The sequence below is a fragment of the Callithrix jacchus genome, chromosome 6 (genome assembly GCF_049354715.1).
Source record: "Callithrix jacchus isolate 240 chromosome 6, calJac240_pri, whole genome shotgun sequence".
Taxonomy (NCBI): domain Eukaryota; kingdom Metazoa; phylum Chordata; class Mammalia; order Primates; family Cebidae; genus Callithrix; species Callithrix jacchus.
Window position 1 is genome coordinate 49845456 of NC_133507.1, and position 22760 is coordinate 49868215.

The following is a 22760-nucleotide window of genomic DNA, read 5'->3' on the forward strand; positions in this document are numbered from 1 at the left end:
GTGGTATTGTAGATAATTTATTTGTGCTATCGTTTATTTTCACGGAAGTGAATATGGGTGCCATTACCAATACTTCACTTCCTTAATGTTATTTCTCTAATGAAAGTATGATAAACTGGCAAAAGCTTTTGATAAGTAATTCTCAGTTTGCCAATAGCTGCCTGAAATTTTAACAAAGCAGTGGTCATTTTGCCTGAACATGTAAATTCCTCAGTGAACTGAAGAGTTTCTTTTTCACTTAACTAATGACACTGGCGAGTTATTTTTGTACCTGTAACAATTGTGTAACGTTCTTAGTCATATTTAAAAAATAATCCTCAAATTCATACGGTGATCTCCTTAGATAAGTACAAATCAAAAATTACTATCTTGTCTACTAAAATTATACTCTGTGTGGTTAAGAGATATTAATCTTTGTGTCAAATAATGTAAACTCATGTTTAAAGTATTTCATGGGGTTTCTAATTTTCCAAATTAAACACAAAATTTACTTTCAAAGGAAGTTAGAGCAAGATATAAGAATTTGTATTATTTGAAGAATTCCCTATACCTTTAGGTGGAGCTTTTGGTTTTTCATATACTTCCACTTCTTCAGCCTCAAAAACTTCTATTACCCTGTGTACTTTTTCAACTCTGTGTTCTTCTTCAGCTCTACGTTCTTCTACTTTGACGAATTCTTCTACTTCATGAAACTCATCTTCTTCAAAATATTCTTCAACTTCATGGAACTCTTCTTCTTCTGGAATTTCTTCCACTTCTGCTTCTACTACTTCTAATTCTAGTCTTTCTTTTACTACTTCCTCTTGCTGGAAGGCAACGGACACTTTTTCTTCAAGGACAGTTCTCCCTGAAAGAGCATCTATTTTAAGAGACTTATTTTTTTAAACACGGAAGAAACAAAGATGTACATTCAAAAAGTATATATATATTTAAACCGAATAAAGGCTTGCATGCAACAATACATGAAAATCCAAGATATTTCCAAAAATACCTTTGACTGGGGGAACAGCTTCTTTTTTAGGCACAAGGACTTTCTTTACGGGGACTTTCTTTTCTGGGACTTTCTTTGGTACTTCAGGCACTTTAAAGATATAGTTTTAATATTTAGGATTGTCAAGAGCAAGCTTTCATAGACAAGAGTCATCAAAAACAATCAAGACACAGAGACATAAAACATAAAAGTCAATAAAAACAAGGCAGAAGAGGAAGTCAGGCTTGAAAGCGAAGATATACCTTTGGCTGGGGGTGCCTCTTTTTTCTGAACAGGAACAGGTACTTTTTCCTCAGGAACTTTCTTTGGCACTTTAAAGATATTAGATGTTTTAGTTAGCTGAGAATGCACAATAACACACGTGAAATAAAAACACCACAGACAGCACCAACATTACAGTAAAGTTTCTCAGAAGCCACTCTGTACTGTGGGCAATAAAAATACTTTCTTAAGTCACTCATTTGTCCTAACATTCCCACAGAAGAAATGTCAACAAAGTACCTGTGTCATCCTTTGTTTTTCTCTCTTAATAACTGGGATTACCAAAATGGGCCCACTTTTACTATTTTTAACTTGATAAAGATTTTTTTAAAGTGATTATCATTATAGAGTATTTATGCTCTGACACTGGCCTCACATTCTGCTGTGCGTTCTTATAATAGCGGAGGAGCCTACTGTGACAGGGACAGCATAATCTAATTATTTAAGAGCACTATCTGAAGCATTAAGTGAATTAGGAAGCAGTGAAACGCAGACATTTTTTAATAACCTTAAATACTTGGGCTAAACATTACAAAAGGGATGCAAGGCTCTTTAAAATAGTTATCATCCAAGCATTAGATTTGTTTCCATTAAAATAATAAATATAGTAATATAATTATTATTACACATAAGAAAACTCTACTTATGGAACAAATCTAGAATGTAGGGAAGAGGGGTCCATTGCTATGTCTATAAGTATAGAGAGACATACTAATACATTAAAATTATCAGCTAGTTAGGAAGCTTCCAGAATAATTCATAAACACACTCGCACAATTATTTATTAACCTCCCAGAAAAGATTAAAGAAATGGAATGAGTTATATTTTTGTAGGTCCTTAATCAATTTGCTACCTAAATGACTATAAGAAAGCAGTCAAAAAAGGCAATGTTACTTTTTGGAAAGAAAATTAATGGGAATTAGAAGATACTAATAATGAGACTTGATATACCTTTAGCTGGTGGTGCCTCCACTTTTTTAGGAACAGGAGTAGGTGCTTCAGGTAGTGCTTTCTTAATCACTTAAAATAAATTTTAAGTGATTAAAATTAAAAGAAATTTTATGAACTTAAAAGAAATTTTATGAACATTTTGAAAAATGGCATGTGATGAGAAGAATACCATATACCAACAAATAAATAAATATCACACAACACTGACTTATTTTTAAAAGATATTAGCAACCTAAATGGTAATAATAAATGTGGAGTAGGAACCCTAGGGGTGTGAAAGATATTACTTAGAAATCCTATAAGCAAATATAATATCAGTTACACAAAAGATAATCATATTCATCAGGAATAGTAAGTTAAAGATTTTTCTAAAAAATAAACACTTCAACCACAGCAATAGATTCCCCCCATACTAGTATTGAAAACAAAATTAGGGATTGAAATCCAGGAGAAAATATTACAGTAGGGCCTGGTCAGAAAAAAATTAAATCACCTCTAACAGAAAGGTAATCTCTCATTCTTAGTTGTATTGCAGATGGAGTAGAAAAATTCAGGGTAAAAAAAGGACACATTGATTCAGGTGCCAGGAATAATTAATCTTCACTTTATCATGGATATGATATAAGGAAAGCATACCGGTGAATATTAGATTTAGATAAATTCTGAAAAAGATTTGGAACACCGAGTATTTTAAATGTTCAACTCTTAAAAGGAGCTATACCTCTAGGTGGTGCCACCTCCTCAACCTCCTCTACGCTAGGTGGTTCTTCTGGGATCTCTTCTGGAATCTCCTCTTCTGGAATCTCCTCTTCTGGAGTAGGCTCTTCTTCAGGCTCCTCAGTAACTTTAAAAAGATTATTACTTTTTAAATTATTTTTATAATTATTTTGAATATTAGACTAAAGTGATATATCTGAAAACTGCTCAGCCTTCCAAATGCTTGTGGAAATTCACTAGTCCTTAAAAAATTTCTACCGGGTCTTCAGAATATGTAAGGCCTATCCTAATATTTGTGAACTAGAATGGACTTTGGATAATTTAGTTAAAATTATTATTGTTATTATTTTTTTTAATGAAAGACTTGTTTGAAGTTAAACCAGCCACTTGCAGTAGAAGTCAGATTTTCTGCACCAGTTACTCAGGCTAAACTAGAATTTCTTTTGGATAAGCTTATTTTACAATTGCCTACTAAGTCATTTGATGAAAAATTTCCCACAACAAATGCAGTTTCCCTTCATGAATTCTAATTAAAATAAAACAAATAACAGACAAACAGGCTGAACATGCAGGAAGGATATTCAAATAATATTAACTTACCTACCCAATTTCTATTAGTTTAATAATAATTTATTTTAGAATCTGAATATGTTTATTTCCTGGGGTAAATTGTACATTTATCTACTTCAAATATTAGACAATAGTAAGACAAGGATGACTTTGAAATGCTTTTTTCTTAGAAAGTCATCTACCTTCAACTGGTAGAACTTCCTCTTCTTTAGGGAGAATGATTCGTTTTGCTTCCACCTTCTTAGGCACCTCAGGAACTTGAAAGACATTGATTATTTCAGACACTTAAAATGCAAGAACCAAAGAATAAAGACCAAATTTCCAGTTTCCAGCACAAGAGAGTAAACATCGCAAGGCACATACACAAGATGAAACATTGACATTTCACAGAATCGGTTAATGAGAAAAGAATAAAAAGGTTTGTGGTTTAAGATTAAGGGTTTATTAAAGAGATATTTTACTTTTTACTGCTTTAGCCTCTATTTCTTTACTTTTTTTTTGTAGGTAGAAATGGGTACTTCAGGGACTAGTTCCTTAGTGATTTCTGGCTCTTTAAAGATATATTTTTACTTTTTAGAAACAACATACATAGAGAAACAATGTAAAACACAACACCAAGTGAAAAAATGTATGCAACACAAACATGGATGCAAGAGTCACAAATGACGAATGTGAATGAAAGACCATACAGTGCACACATTTATGTTGAACATCCTGTGTGGATAGAACCACAGTTCAACATCAGGGCAGCAAACACATCCCTGCTATGGGATGATGTACTACCTTTAGCAGGAGGGGCCACTGCTTTCTTAAGACCAGGAGGAGGGACCTTCTTTTCTGGCTCAGGTTTCTTAGGTACCACAGGCACTTAAAAAATATTATTTTATTTTATAAGTTCAGTTTCATAAACACAAAGACAGTAGACACAGCGGTAATATAAGTTGTACTAACAAATAGGGAAACAGGACATTTTGACTTTTATAGGTGAAGGAAAGAAATGGCACAGTCTAATTTACTTGGGAATAGCAATACCTTTGGCAGGAGGAGCCTCCTCTTTCTTGGGAATGACCATTTTCTTCTCTGTCACTTTCTTCTTGATCTCAGGCACTTTAAAGACATCATTTCATGAAAGAATTTATTTTGAAGGACAAAAAAAAAAAGAGAAACCAAGAAGTCCCCACACACAGAAAGACCAACGTGCAACAGCTGCATAGGACAGGTCTGTAAATCAAGTTGGGAGCCCAAATATTATAATGGAATTGGGATTTGTAAAGTAAGGGACCAGTAGCATATGTAATTATCATCAGACAGATGCTATTAGGGTGGTGCAAAAGTAATTGCAGTTTTTGATGTTACTTATGGTAAAAACCGCAATTACTTTTGCACCAACTTAATATCATTTCATTCATTTAAATTTCACTAGTAATTTATTGTCTAGAAAGCATTTCTGAATTGTTGATATCCAATAAAGGATCAGCTTTATCATCTCATTTGATTATGTAACTATACGGCCTGATAGGAGGGTTATACTGATTTTAAGTAGCCATGCCAGTACTTTTTGTAGAAAATATTATTGAGCTTTAAAGCACAAATACACGAATTCTGTCCTGTACTATGAGATGACTGAATATATTAGATCTGGATACTATTCATCTGATGATGGACTACTTCAATATCTTTATTTTATCCTCACAATAATAGCTGAGCTCATTAAGACTGATATTTGTACCCCCATTTTATAGGAAAATAACTTCAGGTTTAGGTCGGTTAAAGAACTTGCTGAAAGTAATATGACAAGGCACAAAGTCAATGCTAAAATCAAAACCTGCTGGGCTGCCTTTTACATATATGTATTAGAAGACATAATTATTGTTCTGTGTTTTAATACATTCATCTTTTATTTTTAGCCTGGTGTTACAAAGGCATTTAATATAAATGGTTGAAGGGTGAAATTTAGAAATATTTATTAATAATATTTTTCAATATACTTAAATATATAGTAAACTTATTCTTATATATTTAAATATATCTCCATGAAAACTATGATTAATTTCCTAATCAAATTATAGGAAATTAGTTAGAACTTCTGTGTCAGTTTTGGGACATTTTCCTTCATCTCTGTTCTTGAATACTGCTTTGCATCCAGTGAAAAAATGGGTATCAGTGTTCCTGAACATTTTTAGAAGTAGATATGTAACTGTGTGATGGTCCATTTTATAAATATATTTCCTAAAACCCAGTTTCATCATAATTTATGTGGTGAACCTAAAGGTGAAGAATGTGTATTCATTTTGGGGAGGTGTACCTTTGGGTGGTGGTGGAGGTTCCACTTTTTTAGGAGCGGGAACAGGGACTTTCTTCTCTGGTACAGGTTTCTTTGGCACTTCAGACACTTAAAAACATTTCATTTGAAGGCATTAAAAACCACATACACATGAATATATATAGCAAAGAAGCACATGAGAATAAGACCACAAACAAGTAAGCAACATTACATAATATGTAATTGGAAAAGACATTTAGATAATTTACGATAGATACACAAGGCAGACACACAATAAGAGCTCACATGTCAGGAATGTTTTCTAAGATTTAGATGGTCAATCACAGCGGGTAAAGGATTATAGATAAAATTGGAGATGAAAAAAAGGATGGAAAAGCAGAATTCAACACAAAAGAGGCCTTGATGATTCCAAGAAGAGCTGTTATACCTGGTGCAGGTACTGGCACCTTAGGTTTAACTTCTGGAAGGACTTCTTCTTCAGGTACAAATTCTTCTTCTTCAGGTACAAATTCTTCTTCTTCTTCAGGTATATACTCTTCTTCAGGAGGAACTTCCTCTTCCTCAGGTGGAATTTCCTCTTCCTCAGGTAGAACTTCCTCTTCAGAAACAATTTCTTCTTCAAATGGAATTTCCTCTTCCTGAGGTAGAGCTACAGGAACTGGAACTGGTTCAGGTTTCTTTGGCACTTTAAAGACATTTATTCAATGGTACCAACATCACTTTTGTGTAAAATATTCAAAACAATGAAGAAGCTTATGAAAGGTAAATATTCTGTCATCATAAAGCATCAATTATCAATATAAATACTAAGCATTAATTATTATTAGTAAGGCTGTCTAACACAGTTAGTTTTCCTTTTTACCCTGGATCTGTTACAGATAAATGTACCTTTAGGTGGTGGTGCTTCCACTTTTTTCGGAACAGGTGTTGGTTTCTTTTCTTCTGGGATGAGCTTCTTGGGCACCTCTGGTACTTTAAAGATATGATTTGTCTTTAAGAATATGTTCTTTTACAATGTTTTAGAGCAACAGATATAAAAAAGAATCACAAAATACCTTGACATATTTCTAACAAGATAAACACTTAAAAATGTACAATGTTATGGGGAAATTTATATGTGAATATACATAAATGTGAGTTTTCCCCCAAGTACTTTAAATGATGAAATGATGTACCTTTTGCAGGTGGGGCCTCCACTTTCTTAGGAGCAGGAACTGGCACCTTCTTCTCAGGCACAGGCTTCTTGGGCACCTCTGGCACTTCAAAGAAATGATTTAGAGAAAAATTTTATACAACATAAAAATATTGATTCCAAGCATAGTTTCAAATGATTAAGATAAGGTAATAAAAGTAGGTAAATGATATTCCATGAAACATTTTATTTTTAAAATAAAATATTTGATTTTATTTAAAAAGTAGCATCCCAAAGAGTACAGAATTAAACCAATTGATTTTTTACCCATATGCAAATGTAAAATAAAAAAAATTACAACATTGCAAGTTCATGTACCTTTGGCAGGTGGAGCTTCCACCTTTTTAGGAGCTGGTACTGGTACTTTCTCTTCTGGTACGGGTTTCTTGGGTACTTCAGGAACTTTAAAGATATCAGATAGAGTTAGTGTCACATTTTTCACCCATAGCTAAGAATTTAAGGCCAGCAATGTAAGGCCTTAATTGAAGCATCATAGATAATTCTGTCAATTTCACTTTAAGACTGAAAATTACAATAGCCACAAAACAAAGGCCAGAAAATACACAAAAATTAAAATGAAAAACACTTATAAAAACGTGGACTGGTGATAAAGACAAGACACAATGCCTGGTAAATGATGGTTTTGTCCATTTTGATATGCCAAAAAATGTATTTTACTTGAAGAACTTTCCACTAAAGAGGAGGAGCCAACCATTGAGCATAAGCATGCTCTGATGGTAAAATTCACATATGAGTACCAGAGAAACTGCTCCTGTGGCCGGCTGAGTGTTTCTTGTCATGGCATTAATGTTGTTAATATTGTCATGGGAAATGGTCTGCTACGGCTCACCAAGTTATGCTACATAAATGAATTATCATGTTATTCCATTGATGGATTATAAGGATGTACCTTTTGCTGGTGGAGCCTTCTCCTTTTTAGGAATAAGCACAGGAAGTTTCTCCTCTGGCTTCTTAGGAACCTCAGGCACTTTAAAGATATTGTTAATGGTTAAGTTCTAACTACTGGTACCAACACATCCATATAAAGCACAGCTAATGCTTTTTGACAACAGATAGGACACACACAAGGCTTTGAACTCAGAAGAAAGTCGAGTTAACTATTTCTAGGCAGATGAGGTCTCTTAGATACCCATCAGTGAATGGTGTTGTACCTTTTGCTGGTGGAGCTTCCCTCTTTTTGGGAACAGGAACAGGTTTCTTCTCTTCTGGAACAGGTTTCTTGGGTACCTCAGGCACTTAAAGATATTATTAAGAATGTTGGAAATGTTGCAGGAAAGATATAAAATGTGAAAAGCACCCGTAGAAATCATATTTCAGCATCTAAAAATATCTGCTTTAAAGTAAGCAGAATTGGCCACCATCAGGGCTGATAACCCCCAGAATCTGACCAGATCAGACACGCAAACTCCAGAGATGCTGTTGCACATCCCTTTGCAGGAGGCATCATCTACCTTTGACTGGTATCACTGGCACCACTTCTTCCTCAGTTATGAACTCCTCTTCTTCATGAATGTACTCTTCTTCTTCTACAAGATATTCTTCTACATGGGTCACAACTTCCTCTTCAAAGGCAACCTCTTCTGGTTCAGGTTCTTTAGGCACTTCTGGCACTTTAAAGATATTATCTTTAAGTTGGATATTTGCTAATTACTCAACAAAATTAGGACACCTTAGAAACATAGACCCATTTATAACAGAAGAAAGAACAAGATTTACTTTCCCCACAAAAGAACTTCACACACAGAACTGAAGAGGAATTCAACAGCAAAAGACAAACAACACATTCAAATGAGTGTCATTAGGTACCTCTAACAGGTGGTGCTACTTCTTTTCTAGGGACAGGTACTTTTTCTTCTGCGACAACCCTCTTGGGCTTCATGGGCACTTGAAATATTAAGTGTAAGGAAATTTTATTGTCAGAAAAAGACCACCCAGTCAATGTTTGCTTTGCTGTACTTTAAGCAGATAGAATAATGCATCTTGTTTTAATGAGATAGATATGTGATTGTTCATCTTTAAGAAACTTTATACCCTCTGTGGAAAGGATTCTGAGCTTCATAGAAAAACAAATACACAGAAGCACCCAAGCAAACATGAAGTAGGATGACCCAAATGTAAAATAATGTTTAGTGTTCAAATATCTCTGCTTGAAAGAAATATCCTTTCCTGAAAAGCTAAATTTACTTCTCAAGTAGTATACTTCCAGAAAAAGCAAGGAAATTGCTTCATACTTAGTACGAACTGGGGAAAAATGACCGGAAACTGGTTAGCTTTAAAAAAAATCTTCAAAATGAGTTGAATGAATAAACAGTTTCCAAAATCTGGTGAATATTATCATATCATTACATTGTTTAGGTAAATCAGGAATATGCCAAATGGTCACTGATTTTAAACCATTCTATTTTATATGTATTGTAGCCATGCGGCAGGACACAGCCATTATCTAACAGGCTATCGATTTATTTTGAAATAATTTTTCCTTTTAAAGGTATTATCTTCTTATCCTGTATTTATAGATTTTTACATGCAACATTCTGATGACAGTTTAAAAGACGTGAAACAACAAAATAAAATTAACCATAGCTACACTAATTTCAAAAGAGGCATCAGAAAAGATCACAGAGGAAGGAAATCATTGTACCTTTAGCAGCGGGTTCAGTCACCTGCTCTTTTTCACGTTTGGTAATTGAAATATGTATTTTTTCCTCAACAACTTTCTTTGGTTCTTCAGGCACTTTAAAGATATTGATTATTAAAGAGCATTAAAACCAACTTCATGAATATTATGCAATAAATACACATAAAAAAAGCTGAAATATAAGAATCAGGACAAGAAGATTCTACTCAGCAGAAACACAGAACATCAGACAGGGTAGGAAGACATGATTTTAGAACATACATAACAAAGTTGTTGTTGGTGGTTATTACTTGCTAATATACCTTTGGGTGGTGGAGGTTTGAGTTTCTTAGGAATGAGCACTGGTACTTTTTCTTCAGGGACAGCTTTCTTCGGCACTTTAAGATATCAATATTAAGAGATTTAAAAACCTGAACCAGATTTCTCAAGGCTAGTAAGAACAAAAAGTTGAGAAAGGCAAATAGAACATAATATTCCCAAACACACACAGAATTTGTATACTGCCACTTTCACATGTATTTTTGTAGTCAGATAACCATGGAGGAAACGAAGATCTCTTACAGGTGATAATGTTTTTTTTACTCTACCTTTAGCTGGTGGGGCCTTTGGTTTTGTGGGAACTGGTTCTTCTGGTACAGGCTTTACAGGGATAGGCTTCTCTGGTTCTTTAAAAGTACATAAAAGGTATTTCATGTTAGGCTTTAGAACATAAATTTAAAAAATTCTTAAAAGGAATCAAATGATTGAAATAATATATTTTATCTGCAGTATAGCCATAGCTTATTGAGGTGGGCAAGAATCAGAGGTCCTAGCAGAATGAGCTCATATCGTCCTTTCCTTCTTGCTATTTTCTTTAATTAGGTAATTCTTACATATTAAAATGCTCATTTCACTGCAGGTAGACAAAATCCTGGCTCAAACTCCCCTGTAACACTGGTTTTTAATGCTATCTTTAAGACTATGTAGAATATTCTCAAAGTTAGGCTATGAAACATCAGAAACTGAAGAAGTGAAATAATATTGATTCATTTCAAAATTCCAATAGGGAAATTTATTCTTTGAGTAAAATAAACTCTTTGGAACCCAAACTATATGTCCACAAATTTGGCCTTCATTAGGTAAAACACAGCAGGTTGTGTTGGCTTACATGTCTGTCTTTACTTTTGAAGCAGTCATTGTCAAGTTTGGATAATGGGAACCCTGTGGGTAAATGTAATTTCTTAACAGCTTATCATACTCTATAATAGCAAGCTTCAGAATAAGGGATGTTCAGAAATTTCTGACCACGTACAAGAATGATCTTGGGCATTTGAAGATAAACTTGTAACCTTTTTGAAAAAGAAACTTAGGGACATTTGCTATTTTGCATATGAGGAAAATGAGGGGGGCAACTGGTTATTCCCAGAACCAAAGTCTAACAACAACCTTAAGATTTATAGAGGTTTTTTTCCCCCCAGAAGTTATCAAAGAAGAAAATTCCACATTTATGAAATGAAACAAAGTTCTTTCCAAATGTCTTTGGGCATCCAAATTTTTATCTTATTCTAATGGAATGTGCACATATTTAGTGTGGTTTTGAGTTTGCAGTTTTGCTCATACCTGTGATGTATTCTTCGTGCTCTTCATATCGTTCATATTCCCGCTCCTCATATTCTTCATATTGGTCATATTCATCTGTTGGTTCATACTCCTCAAATTCTTTATAGTCGTATTCTTCATATTCCTCATATTCTTCTTCCCGTTGTACTGAAACAGCTTCTTCTTCTCGAGTATAAGACCATTTTTTCTCTTCCATTATAGTTACTTCTAAAATAATATTAACAGGCAGCACTTTACTTAAGGCACCTTTAGGGATAACTGATAGTAACAACGTGCTTTGATTTTATTCTTTTGTGTTGGTTTCACGCACTAATTACAGGAGACCCTGACTGTTTTTGTTGCTGGTCAAGGTATCATAGAGTATAGTTACTAATTGTGATTTCAAATGTAGGATGCCCTGTCCTTGGTCGACAACAAGCTAATAAAGTATAAGGATCAGATTGGGAACTAGAAAGCAAAGAGTCAGATAATTTCATGCCTCACATTATTTAATCAAAGCTCAATATACCTTTGGTGGGTTGAGGTTCTCTTTTTTGAGCTTCAATGGATACTTTTTCTTCCTTTACTGCTCTTTTTCTTAATTCAGTCACTTTAAAAGAGTAATTATTAAAAGTGAATTGCAAGATTATGAAAATGAGTGTGTGAAGAGAAATTGTGTACAAACAATCCAAGGACAAATACAATCATAACAGTGCCTGATTAAACTTCCATTTAAAAGGCAAGAAAATCAATAGACTTGGAAATAAACCTGCTGTAATCTACATACAAATATCTTTTTTTTTAAATAAAAGGCCATTTAGTACTATAAAAACATTGAATAATTTTAGGAAGATCAAGTAGTATTCATAAAAGTTTAAACGGACAACTAGACAGCATAAATAATGACTCAAACTAAGTACAAGCATTAGGCAGAAATCTGTGTTACATGAATAGTTTCCTCACCTTAATTCTAAGACATTTTCCTAAGCTTTACTGGTACAATGTTGAAAATTCAGAATTAAAACAATTTAAAATGTCATGAAAGATTGCCGCATAAAATAAGCATCTAGGCAGATGTGTTTAGTTTATGGACAAAAACCTTAGAAGACAAATACAGATTAAGGAGAACTATTCACATATGTTTAGAAGAAGCTTCACTTTTTTGAGGAAAAAAGTAATTTCTGTTATCAAAAATGTTTAGTTTTGAAGTGATATGCGTTAACAAGCTTATGTTACTTACTTTACAATATGTCTATTTTTTTCCTAATGATACCTGTTCCACTAGATTAGTGTTAATTCCTTGATGCTTATTTTGATTTCTTTTTCTTTTTTAAAGAGTCAGTATACCTTTAGCTGGTGGTTCCTCCTCTCTCCTAGGCTTGAGTTTCGGAAACTTTTCTTCTGGAACAGCTCTCTTCGGTTCCTCTGGCACTTTAAAGAGAGATTTCACTTTAAGGTATTGTTTCCCTCTTTCAAACCACAAAAGGCAGCCATATAGGAGTAGCCCAAGCATAAAAAACATGACATTTTCATTATTTCAAACATAAAACAACAACTGTAACAACAACAACAACAAAAACAAACACCTATAACCAGTGTGTTTGGTCAAGAGAGTAGGGCAAGGACAATATTGTGCATAACGGAAGGGCGATGTACCTCTTGCTCTGGGAGGCGCCTCTTTCTTAGTTACAGCAACAAGAACTTCTTCTTGGGTAATTTGCATGTGCCTCTCAGTCACTTAAAAGATAATTTTAGGATTAGGGAGTCATATTAAAGTGGACTTAAAAAATATATTAGTCAGAAAATACTGTGATTTTAGGGTAGAAGAATTTATAAGGCACACACAAATAAACATCACGAGGAATACTCCACCCAAGACACCATTGTCACCAACCAACACCAATAACCTACACGTAAACGATATGACCCAAAGAAAGGACAGCAGCAGAGGGAAAGGCAGACAAGCCATCTGTTCCTAGTTTTTCTCCTGGGGAGGTTTGTTTACCTTTGGCTGGGGGAGGTTCTTCTCTCTTAACCACTTTTGGAGGAACCCTTTTTTCTGGAACTGGTTCCTTTGGCTCTTCCGGCACTTAAAAGATAGCAGGCAACACCGTCAAACATACAATATGGAAAACACTAAACACAGGCACACTTATTTTCTTGTTAATGTTTAAAATATCTAAAGAATGTATCAATTAAAGATAAAAAAGACAGTCTTGAAGAGTAAAATAAAATCCAGTATACCTTTAGGTGGGGGCACCTTTTCCTTTTTAGGAACTGGGGCAGGAACTTTCTTTTCTGGCACAATTTTCTTAGGTGCTTCAGGAACTTTAGAAAGATCAGGTTTAAGAATATGAGTTTGCCTTCCATGTGAACTGATACTGTTTTGGGGCTTAGATTCACTTTTTGAGAAGATCACACATATATACAAACATTAATGACTATACTTAGTAAACACATTCATACATGTATGCTGACAAAATGTAGACAGCTATGCAAACTGAAGGCATTATTACATATATTCAAACAACTAGTGTTGCACTTCTTTGAAAGAAATCATACCTTTAGCCGGTGGAGGCTCTTCTATTTTAGCAGGAATTTTGGGTTTCAGTACAATTTTCTTCTCCTGCCTCTCTGTCACTTGAAAAGATTATAAAATATACTTGTAGAAATGTCCAGATTTCTTTTCAATAAAAGTGTTATCTTTCTGTTAGACATGATATTTATCAATATTTGCAATATGGATAAATTAGCTACAAGAAAACATAAAGGAGGAGACAAGCTAACATAGGGATAAAACTAATGAAAGAGTCAGTATACCTTTGGCTGGCTCAGCTTCCACTCTCTTGGAAATAATGTGCAGCTTTTCTTCCACAACATATTCCTCAGGCTCTTCCATCACTTTAATGACAGCAATTTTAAAGAAGATAAATTACAGTGTTTTTCGTGTTTAATTTTAGCTTTAATTTATCACTTCAAAGAATAATTACAATAGCAAAAGTTTAACCCTTACCAAACCCCTGCGTGTTCCTATTTAAAATACGCAAAGAGCATTTTAATCAAAGCATATGCGTCAATAAAGAGTATGGGAAATGGGAAATATGTTTCATTAACTTAATTTTCACGTGTCATACAGATAGTAATGCTTATATCCACAGCAACAACAGAACAATACAAGACAAAAAACAATTATAATAGCTAAGTTAACGAGAACACAAGAATTTGGTGATGAGTTTCACAAATAACAGAGCATTCTAGATTTGAAGGTCACAAGGCAAAAACCTACACTGAGGATTCAAGTGAATTGTAAGATAATATTTCATGTTGTTTCCCCCCCACTTTTGTGAGGCAGGTATGGTAGAAGAAGCACGAGGCTTCACGTGATTTTTGAGCCTACGTGTATACAGTTTTAATGTGTGTGTGTGTGTGTGTGTGTGTGTGTGTGTGTGTGTGTGTGTATTTAAGACAAAGTCCTGCTTTGTTGCCCAGGCTAAAGTGCAGTGGTACAATCACAGCTCACTGTAACCTCAAACTCCTGTTCTCAAGTGATCCTCCCACCTCAGCCTCCTGAGTAACTGGGACTACAGGTACATGCCACCATGCCTAGCTGTTTTTTAATTTTATTTTTGTAGAAATGGGGTCTTGCTATGTTGCACAGGCTGGTCTTGAACTCCTGTGCTCAAGAAATCCTCTCTCCTTGGCCTCCCAAAGCATTTGGATTATAGGTATGAGCCACCACACCTGACCAAAGTTAAGTAAGGAATAGAAGTGTCTGGTTAAAAACATATCTGTTCCTTACACTGAAAGTAAACCTAACAAGCCACCCATCTTTTTGCTGTATCTTTTGGATTTAATGAAAACATAAAAATATCACAGTGTTTCTCCTTTTCACTAGAGTCTGGAGTACTGAAGGAAATTTACAGTGTCAAAAGCTGAAATCAGACTTGGTTTTATGGACACTTTTAGAAAAGATGGCGTCATCTTCAAATCTACCAGCTTCCTGACTTATGCCCAACGTCATGACCTCTGCCAGGAAGCATAACAGAACTGGTGGGCTTCCTCCTGGGAGTCATGTCCCATCTTGCCCTATTCCAAGGCATTCCATTAAGACTATGCACCTTGGATTTTTACATGGGCTTGTTCTAACTTAAGAAAGGGGCATGGTGAACCATCTTTTATTAGGCAGATCAAAACAGATACTTAGGGCATTGAAATGCACTTTAATTCTACTCATCTTCTCACTGGGAAGACAGTTTGGTTAAGGAGCTTATTGATTTCTCTTTAAAAGCAGACCTTAGGAATTTTCTTAGGGAAGTTTAGCCATATGCTGGATTTTAGCTGGAAACCTGGTGTTGCCTTAATTGATTAAAAGATAAAATGAAATGGTTTGTTGGTTCTGTCCTTAAGAAACTATAGATAATTAGCATTATAGGTATGAAAAGATCTGAGTAACAAGTCAATCTGGTCACGTAAATAACATAATTATTTTCTCATATGTAAAATATAGGAAAGCCCTATGTGTTCAGTGCTTCAGACTCACAAATATGGTTTTGACTCCTGGAATGTTATGAGGTTATATATTCTTGTTCATTTTAAAACTATGAGTCAAGATATATTAGTGACTTCTGCAATTGACTTAATGGGTTATGACTTGTATTTTTTAAATATCTAGAGTGAAAAATTAAAGTTTTCTGTTTTGCACATTTGTGTAGGATTATGATATAAAAGATATTTCTGTCTGTGGATTGTGGTACAAACAACATTGGAGAAACACCAATTAGACAATAGACTGCTAAGGTAAAGTTTATGCCAGCCCACCATGCTGAAGACAAATCCTGTTTAATGAAAGGATATATATATGGAGATACCTGCCCTGATTAATTATATCTAAATACAAAGCCTCTTTTATTCTGTGTAGGCAAGTAAGACGGGATGGACAAGAAATACATTGGATTTATTTAATCTAGCATAATGCTCCTGAATCTTGTGTTTTGATCAAAATATTCATTTAATAAGACCAGTAGATGTTCACTGAATTTGTGTCACTTTTTTTGTGTCTTTTTCCATTGGTCTGTAAACAATTCGTGAAAGAAAACACTTAACCAGAAACCCGGATCTTCTCTAGCTTATGCGCATTGTGTACCTTCATATTCTGTGACCTCCGCTTCTTCCTCCTCCTCTCTTTCTTCTTCTCTATAAACTGAAATGGACACACTTTCTTCCTCTTCTGAATAACCCCATTCCTCCTCTGCAGATAGTTTAAAAAATAAGATTTCATTTAAATTCAGCCTGCTGAAATACAGATGTATATACAGCCATGTGGTCACTACATGAATAACTGCTCCTCTATCTTTTTAGGACATAGACTCACTGTACTTCCTTGCTATAAGAAGGAGGAAGCTAATCTAAGATGAGGGCAAGTACAGCCCAAGACTGAGAAGAATATTTGAGTTATGTCCAAGTGTGGCCATTTTCAAAATTTTCACATATTCGGGACTCATCTACTTCCTTCAAATGATTCAAGTCCAACACAGACACAAAAGACTTAGTCCCAGAAGGCTACAAAAGGTAGACACATTCTAATACCAACATAAAGAAATAACTGATGAGGACATGTTCTAAGGTAAATAATCACATGAGGAAGAAGAAGAGACTCTGAGGAAACACACACAAACTCATTTCTCCTCTAACTTCCGATTATATACCTTCATGCTGCATGACTTCCACTGTCTGAGGAACTGCGACGGATAGTTTTTCTTCAGCAACGAATCTTTTTTCTTCTACAACAGTTTTCTTAGAGACTTCAGCTTTAAGAAAGCATTAAAGTTGAAGTTTAAAATCAAGAATTTTAACAATTCTCACTTTCCAGGATTTAGGGAAGAGTTGCACAGTACAGCACTTTGACTAGCAAAATGGGAAAACAAGTTACATATCACGAGGGCATAAACACAAAAGTTCCACTGCAAGTAAGACAACGAATCAGTACAAGCACAGACCAGATAGAGAAGGAAGAATAAACACACTCAGAGATTTTCTGTCAGAGGATGGAGGCAAATCCTACCTCGGGGAGGAGGAGCTTTCTTAGTGACAGGAACTGGCACTGCAACTTTCTTCTCTGGGACGGGTTTCTTAGGCAGGGCTGGCACTTTAGAGACATTATGCACTTTTAGAAATGTAATGTGATCTTATTGAAGCCCAGTGCAAAACAAAGGTATATACCAACAATGCACTCATATCACAAAACTAACAAAATGACTGGAACGTAAAGACAGTTCTTGGGAAGACGGAGAGACAATACCTTTTGGTGGCGGAACTTCTTCCTCTTTCCGAGGAACAGGTTTTCTTTCTTCAGGAACTTTCTTCTTTGGTATTTCTGGCACTTAAAGGACAGTATTGAACTTTAAAATTTGTCAAAAAGGCCAAATAAATGAGCAACATAGAAGTGGCAATTAGAGAAGACATGCAATTAAAGAAGCTTGAAGGAAAGATGAGGTTATTTCATGGAGATGGGATGAAGTACCTGCTGGTGGTGGAGATTCTTCTCTTTGAGTAACAATGGTTATTTTTTCTTCTGTCACAACTCTCTTCTGTACTTCAGGAACTTGAAAAGACATTTTTAGAATTGACTTTATATTTTCTAAAGTAGCTATGCACATTTATTTAAAGAAAGTAGACAGGTGGATAGACACTTTTGTTCAAGTCTCACCACAGAACATTCATTTATGATTAAACTAACTCAATAAATAGATAATTAAACACAAAATATTTTACATCGAAGACAAAAGACAGGGCTTCTTTATTTTAAAAGTGACTGCACCTTTAGCTGGGGGAGCTTCCTTTCTCTTTGCAACAGGAACAGGAATCTTTTCTTCAGGGACAGGCTTCTTTTGCACCTCTGGGACTTAAGGTTTTTGAGACACAATGTTAGTTCAGACATATATCACTTTTATGAAAGAACATATGCACATATACAAATCTTTACGTAGTACATTAATATGTTGTTATAGTTGATCTATGCATCAGCAGAATTATCCAGAAAATTTAACTAGAGTAATACAAGGATCACAATGTCATAAATATCACAAATAATGTTTTAGAGGCATTTAGGCAAAAATGAGTTATGTAACAAAAGTTGTGCATAGAATTCATCCTTTATAGATTGATATGACTTTGCTAAAAACAAATTAGTGATTACACAAACAATCAAGAATGTGGATATAGTATATAGAAAGCTTCTTTGTGCTTTGTATTGAGAAATGGAGTATATAATAACAATGGGTTTAATTTATCTAAGATTATTTTAGATTAAGACTAGGAAGTCTCAGAATAGTTGAATCTATATAACTTACTCTTCTTCCCTGCATTTCTTCTCTTGTTTTTGACTTTATAGAGCTCTGTGTGCAAAATTTTGTATGTGCATTTGGGCTTTTGTTTTTAAGGGGCTCTAGAGTTTTCTACAGGGTTTTCAATCTAAAAAATGTTTACAGTACTTAATTTATCTATTCTAAGAAGGAATAATGTTGACTTTTCAATTGGAAGATGAATTTTAACAGCATGCATTATTGGCAGTAATTGTTCTTATTTTAAATAAGATATTGGTAGCTTTTGTGAATCCCTGCACCTCTGCACTTGCATTTATAATATCTTGGTGTAATTATACAGCTGTTTATTTATATATGTATATATTATGCTATATATACATGTAGTATTTATACATATATACATGCTATTATACTATATGTATCTGTTTTATGAGTAAATGAGAGATACCTCTGTGCATCTCAGCAAAGACATATATGACTTTGCTGAAAATGAATTAGTGTTTACACAATCAAGAATTTGCAGATAGCACATAGAAGAACTTCTTCATGCTTTGTATTGAGAAATAGAGTACATAATAACAATGGGCTTAATTGATCTAAGACGACCTGTCTCAAGTAGCTTTAGCATTAGTATTGGTTTTACTAATACGACCTTTGTATTTAATGGTGAGATAATCAAAATAATTTTGAAAGAGCCAAGAGTTTGAGAAAGAGAGAAGCTTATTTGATTCAGGAAGAAAATAGAAACATTGCAAAGTCAGGCAAAGAAAACACTATTCAAATGTACTATTTTTGTTAGGTCTGGTTTCGCCTAAATTGGATGATGTTGAATTCTTGCTGAGTCTCTCTATAACTGAACAGATGTGTGCAATTGTAGCTTGAGTGCTTCGTTAAAGTAGTGCCTTTTATCATCAAAAAAATCCCAAACAAACCAAAGCGAGGGACTGTGATATACCACAGCAGCACATTCTCATTCAAACATACCTCTACGACAGGTGCTTTGATAGAGGTATGGTTTCTAATTAAGTAACTGAAACATTTATGGCAGATATCAAAGCTCAGCTAAGGTCTCAGGAAAATGATGAAAGTAAACTTAAAAAAATCTATATGTTCCCACTCCTATTGACTTTGAAGAAGCGCGGCACTGTATACGACTTTATGTAATTAACACTCAGTTCTGCCAAACGCTCTCCAGTTGTCAGTGCCTACCTCAACCTCTTCATAATGCATGAAACCACTTTCATTAAGAAAAAGTTGCTTTTATGGATGAACCTTGTTTCCTAGAAACATGCCTGTAGAAGACAAGTTTCACAAACATTTCCTCTTTATGAGAGGGAAGATATTAGAAGTTTAAGATAGCAGTTTGACATAGCTACTTCCTTTAATAGCACTTTTTGATGATGTCTTAGGAGTATTCCATATAATAAATAAGTATGTCAAGAGTATGGCACAGAAGCTGACAAAGATTAAAAACACAGGAGAATATAAAAGAGACAAAAGACAAAGGCAGCGTAGTACATATGAAAATTGCAGAAAGCAAATGGCTGGCACTTGGAGCAAAGAGAGCAAAGAGTCTCCCCAACATCAGCTCTGCTGTACCTTTTGGGGGAGCAGCAGGTTCCTTCTTAGGCACAGGAACTGGCTTTTTCTCCTCTGGCACAGGTTTCTTGGGAACCTCAGGAACTTTAAAGATACGATTGTTGAAATAATGTGGAATATTCTAGTCTCCTTCTTTCTGAGACATTTAAGATTACACTGAAGCATAAATGTTCACTAAGAGTGTGAGAGTTAGGAAGTAATTTAAATATGCCTATTTGTGATAGAAATGAACGCTAAACACCTCAATACCATATAGACATTACATACACTACACAAGCAGACAAAGACCCGGTTAGCATGATCTGGAGTATAAAAATGTTACTAATACTTGTATAACACATCACAACAAGTAAATGAAATCAGTATACACAGAATTAAATATATTATAGATGATTTACAGATGGTATTTTGTTAATACAATATCCCATAGAAAAAGATACAAGATGGATGCCAAGAATTATTTTTTCACAAATATTATTCTACCTTTAGGTGCTGGGGGCTCCACTTCTTTAGGAATGGGAACAGGGACCACTTCTTCTGGGAGTGGTTTCTTAGGTAGCTCAGGGACTTTAAAAGAAATGTGCCATTTTTGAGAAAGTGTGCATTCGACAAGGCATATGTTATTGTAAGAATCAAATAGAGTACAGATTCCCTTTTTATACCAATTGAATGCAAGAAAATTATGCTTTAGAAATGAGAGTAAATGAAGATGGCTGAATGGCTAATTAGAAAATGCGACTGCTGTCACCTTCCTTTAAGGGCAGAAGCCTCCACTTTCTCAGGAACAGGTGGGAGCAACCCTTCCTCAGAGGTGCCTGTGTCTGTTCCTCAGACACCAGCGTTTTACAAACAGTCATAACTATGAAGTTAGGTTTTCTTTTAACCTTTACTTTTACAAAGCAGTTGCATAAACACAATTGTGTTAGATTTTTTGTGTCTTAAATGTTTAACAATTTGGCTGGGATGGAGGGGGCGGAGCCTTGATCTATAGTGCTTGGAAACTTCTGATTTCCAAGGTGGTGTAAACATTCCCTCCCACCCTGGCTATCAAGGTGATATCGTTGTCCTGGAGTTGGAAAGAGATGTGCAGTAGAATATTATATGGCATTTCCACCACACAGACACAAAGAAGGAGACAATCTCAGAAACACAGATAAGAATAAAATGCAGCCGGGCGCGGTGGCTCAAGCCTGTAATCCCAGCACTCTGGGAGGCCGAGGCAGGTGGATCACCAGGTCAAGAGATCAAGAACATCCTGGTCAACAAGGTGAAACCCCGTCTCTACTAAAAATACAAAAATTAGCTGGGCATGGTGGTGCGTGCCTGTAATCCCAGCTACTCAGGGGGCTGAGGCAGGAGAATTGCCTGAACCCAGGAGGCGGAGCTTGCGGTGAGCCGAGATGGCGCCATTGCACTCCAGCCTGGATAGCAAGAGCGAAACTCCGTCTCAAAAAAAAAAAAAAGAATAAAATGCAGTAAAATAGAAGGTAATGAGTTTTGAGTATTTATTAACATTTGAAAATATAATATATTGAACTGTAAGTTTAAGTAATCTAATTTTTAATAATGGTGGTGTTAAACTACTGGCTGGCAAAATTCCTGAAAATGTAACCATAGGCTCTGGCCAGCTGGTGTGACCTGGCTCCAGGACACTGTGTTTCCAAATAACAGGTTACAAGATTTCAGGGAAGGGAGCCTCCAGTAATTTTCACTTCATTGCTCCCTACCCTTCCTCATGGTTCTTCCCATCCCCTGTCACATCCTTTGTACATAGTGGCTATAGGTCTGCAGACAGTGACCAAATCTATTATTTAATGCTAACAGATGTTTACTATAGAATTTGCGCTAACTTTTATTAAAAGAGTTTAAACTTAGAATGAATTACTAATACCTTTAGGTGGTGGCTCAACCCTTTTGGAAACGGCAACGTGAATTTTCTCTTCAGTAACAACTTCCTTTTGTACCTCGGGGACTTAAAAATGTACATTTTAATTACTGATATGCCATGTCGTGGGTGGCAAATGAATTTTACAAAGAATATTAAAATAAAAATTAAAACAGAGACAAACATGAAATGAAAAAGATGACAGAGAATTTACAAAGAGACAGAAATGTCTACATGATCACAAATTAGACAAGAAGGATAAAAATCTGCCTAAAACCCTTTCATTTGAGCCCCCCGATTCCAGTTTGCCTTATACCTGTGACTGACACCTCCTCCTCTGTGTGAGAAGCAAAGAACATCTTTTCTTCTGAAATAACCATCTTCTTTGTATGCACAGCTGGTACTTTAAAAAGAGTAGTTCATATTAGTATTTTTTTTAGTACAAGATATCAGATCAAACACATGGACTTTACACCCTAAGTATTTAGACACAGAATGAGTGGGTTAATATTATAGCATGAGAACAAATTTAGTATCGACAAGAAAACAAATCACGTTTGGCTCCATAGGGACAAACAACACATGCAGGCTTTATGAGACATTCTTAAATGAGAATCAAATAGACACAACTTCTTCACACACAATGTTGTGCTTTTCCAAATCTGTTAGGGTGTATTTCTATAAACAAGAGGATAGGGAATATTATATGCAATGGAATGCATTGCATAGTAAAGTTAGCAAACTATTAAT

At 35.0% G+C, this 22760-nt stretch overlaps 1 protein-coding gene across 49 annotated transcripts in view; it reads right to left on the reverse strand.

Annotated features, from left to right (window-relative positions):
• Positions 1–22760, reverse strand: part of TTN (titin) — a 272145-nt gene that overhangs the window by 137148 nt on the left and 112237 nt on the right. For 6 of the 49 annotated variants that reach the window (XM_078327292.1, XM_078327291.1, XM_078327287.1 and 3 more), the window contains exons 114-142: positions 22327–22413; positions 22017–22097; positions 20609–20692; positions 20126–20209; positions 18022–18105; positions 17725–17805; positions 17503–17583; positions 17266–17349; positions 16910–17011; positions 16348–16452; positions 14025–14105; positions 13767–13844; positions 13449–13532; positions 13210–13293; positions 12861–12941; positions 12552–12635; positions 11734–11814; positions 11226–11432; positions 10214–10291; positions 9929–10003; positions 9630–9722; positions 8795–8872; positions 8440–8598; positions 8140–8223; positions 7878–7955; positions 7286–7369; positions 6951–7034; positions 6664–6747; positions 2926–3048 (exon numbers count right to left, since the gene is read on the reverse strand). In XM_078327292.1, the coding sequence (XP_078183418.1) occupies positions 2926–3048; positions 6664–6747; positions 6951–7034; positions 7286–7369; positions 7878–7955; positions 8140–8223; positions 8440–8598; positions 8795–8872; positions 9630–9722; positions 9929–10003; positions 10214–10291; positions 11226–11432; positions 11734–11814; positions 12552–12635; positions 12861–12941; positions 13210–13293; positions 13449–13532; positions 13767–13844; positions 14025–14105; positions 16348–16452; positions 16910–17011; positions 17266–17349; positions 17503–17583; positions 17725–17805; positions 18022–18105; positions 20126–20209; positions 20609–20692; positions 22017–22097; positions 22327–22413 (2673 nt within the window). Of the gene's footprint in view, positions 1–550; positions 848–991; positions 1082–1233; positions 1303–2204; positions 2274–2925; positions 3049–3673; positions 3749–4523; positions 4599–5796; positions 5884–6202; positions 6461–6663; positions 6748–6950; positions 7035–7285; positions 7370–7877; positions 7956–8139; positions 8224–8439; positions 8599–8794; positions 8873–9629; positions 9723–9928; positions 10004–10213; positions 10292–11225; positions 11433–11733; positions 11815–12551; positions 12636–12860; positions 12942–13209; positions 13294–13448; positions 13533–13766; positions 13845–14024; positions 14106–16347; positions 16453–16909; positions 17012–17265; positions 17350–17502; positions 17584–17724; positions 17806–18021; positions 18106–20125; positions 20210–20608; positions 20693–22016; positions 22098–22326; positions 22414–22760 lie in introns of all 49 variants that reach the window. The other 43 variants (XM_078327278.1, XM_078327281.1, XM_078327275.1 and 40 more) reach the window with 27 other exon arrangements.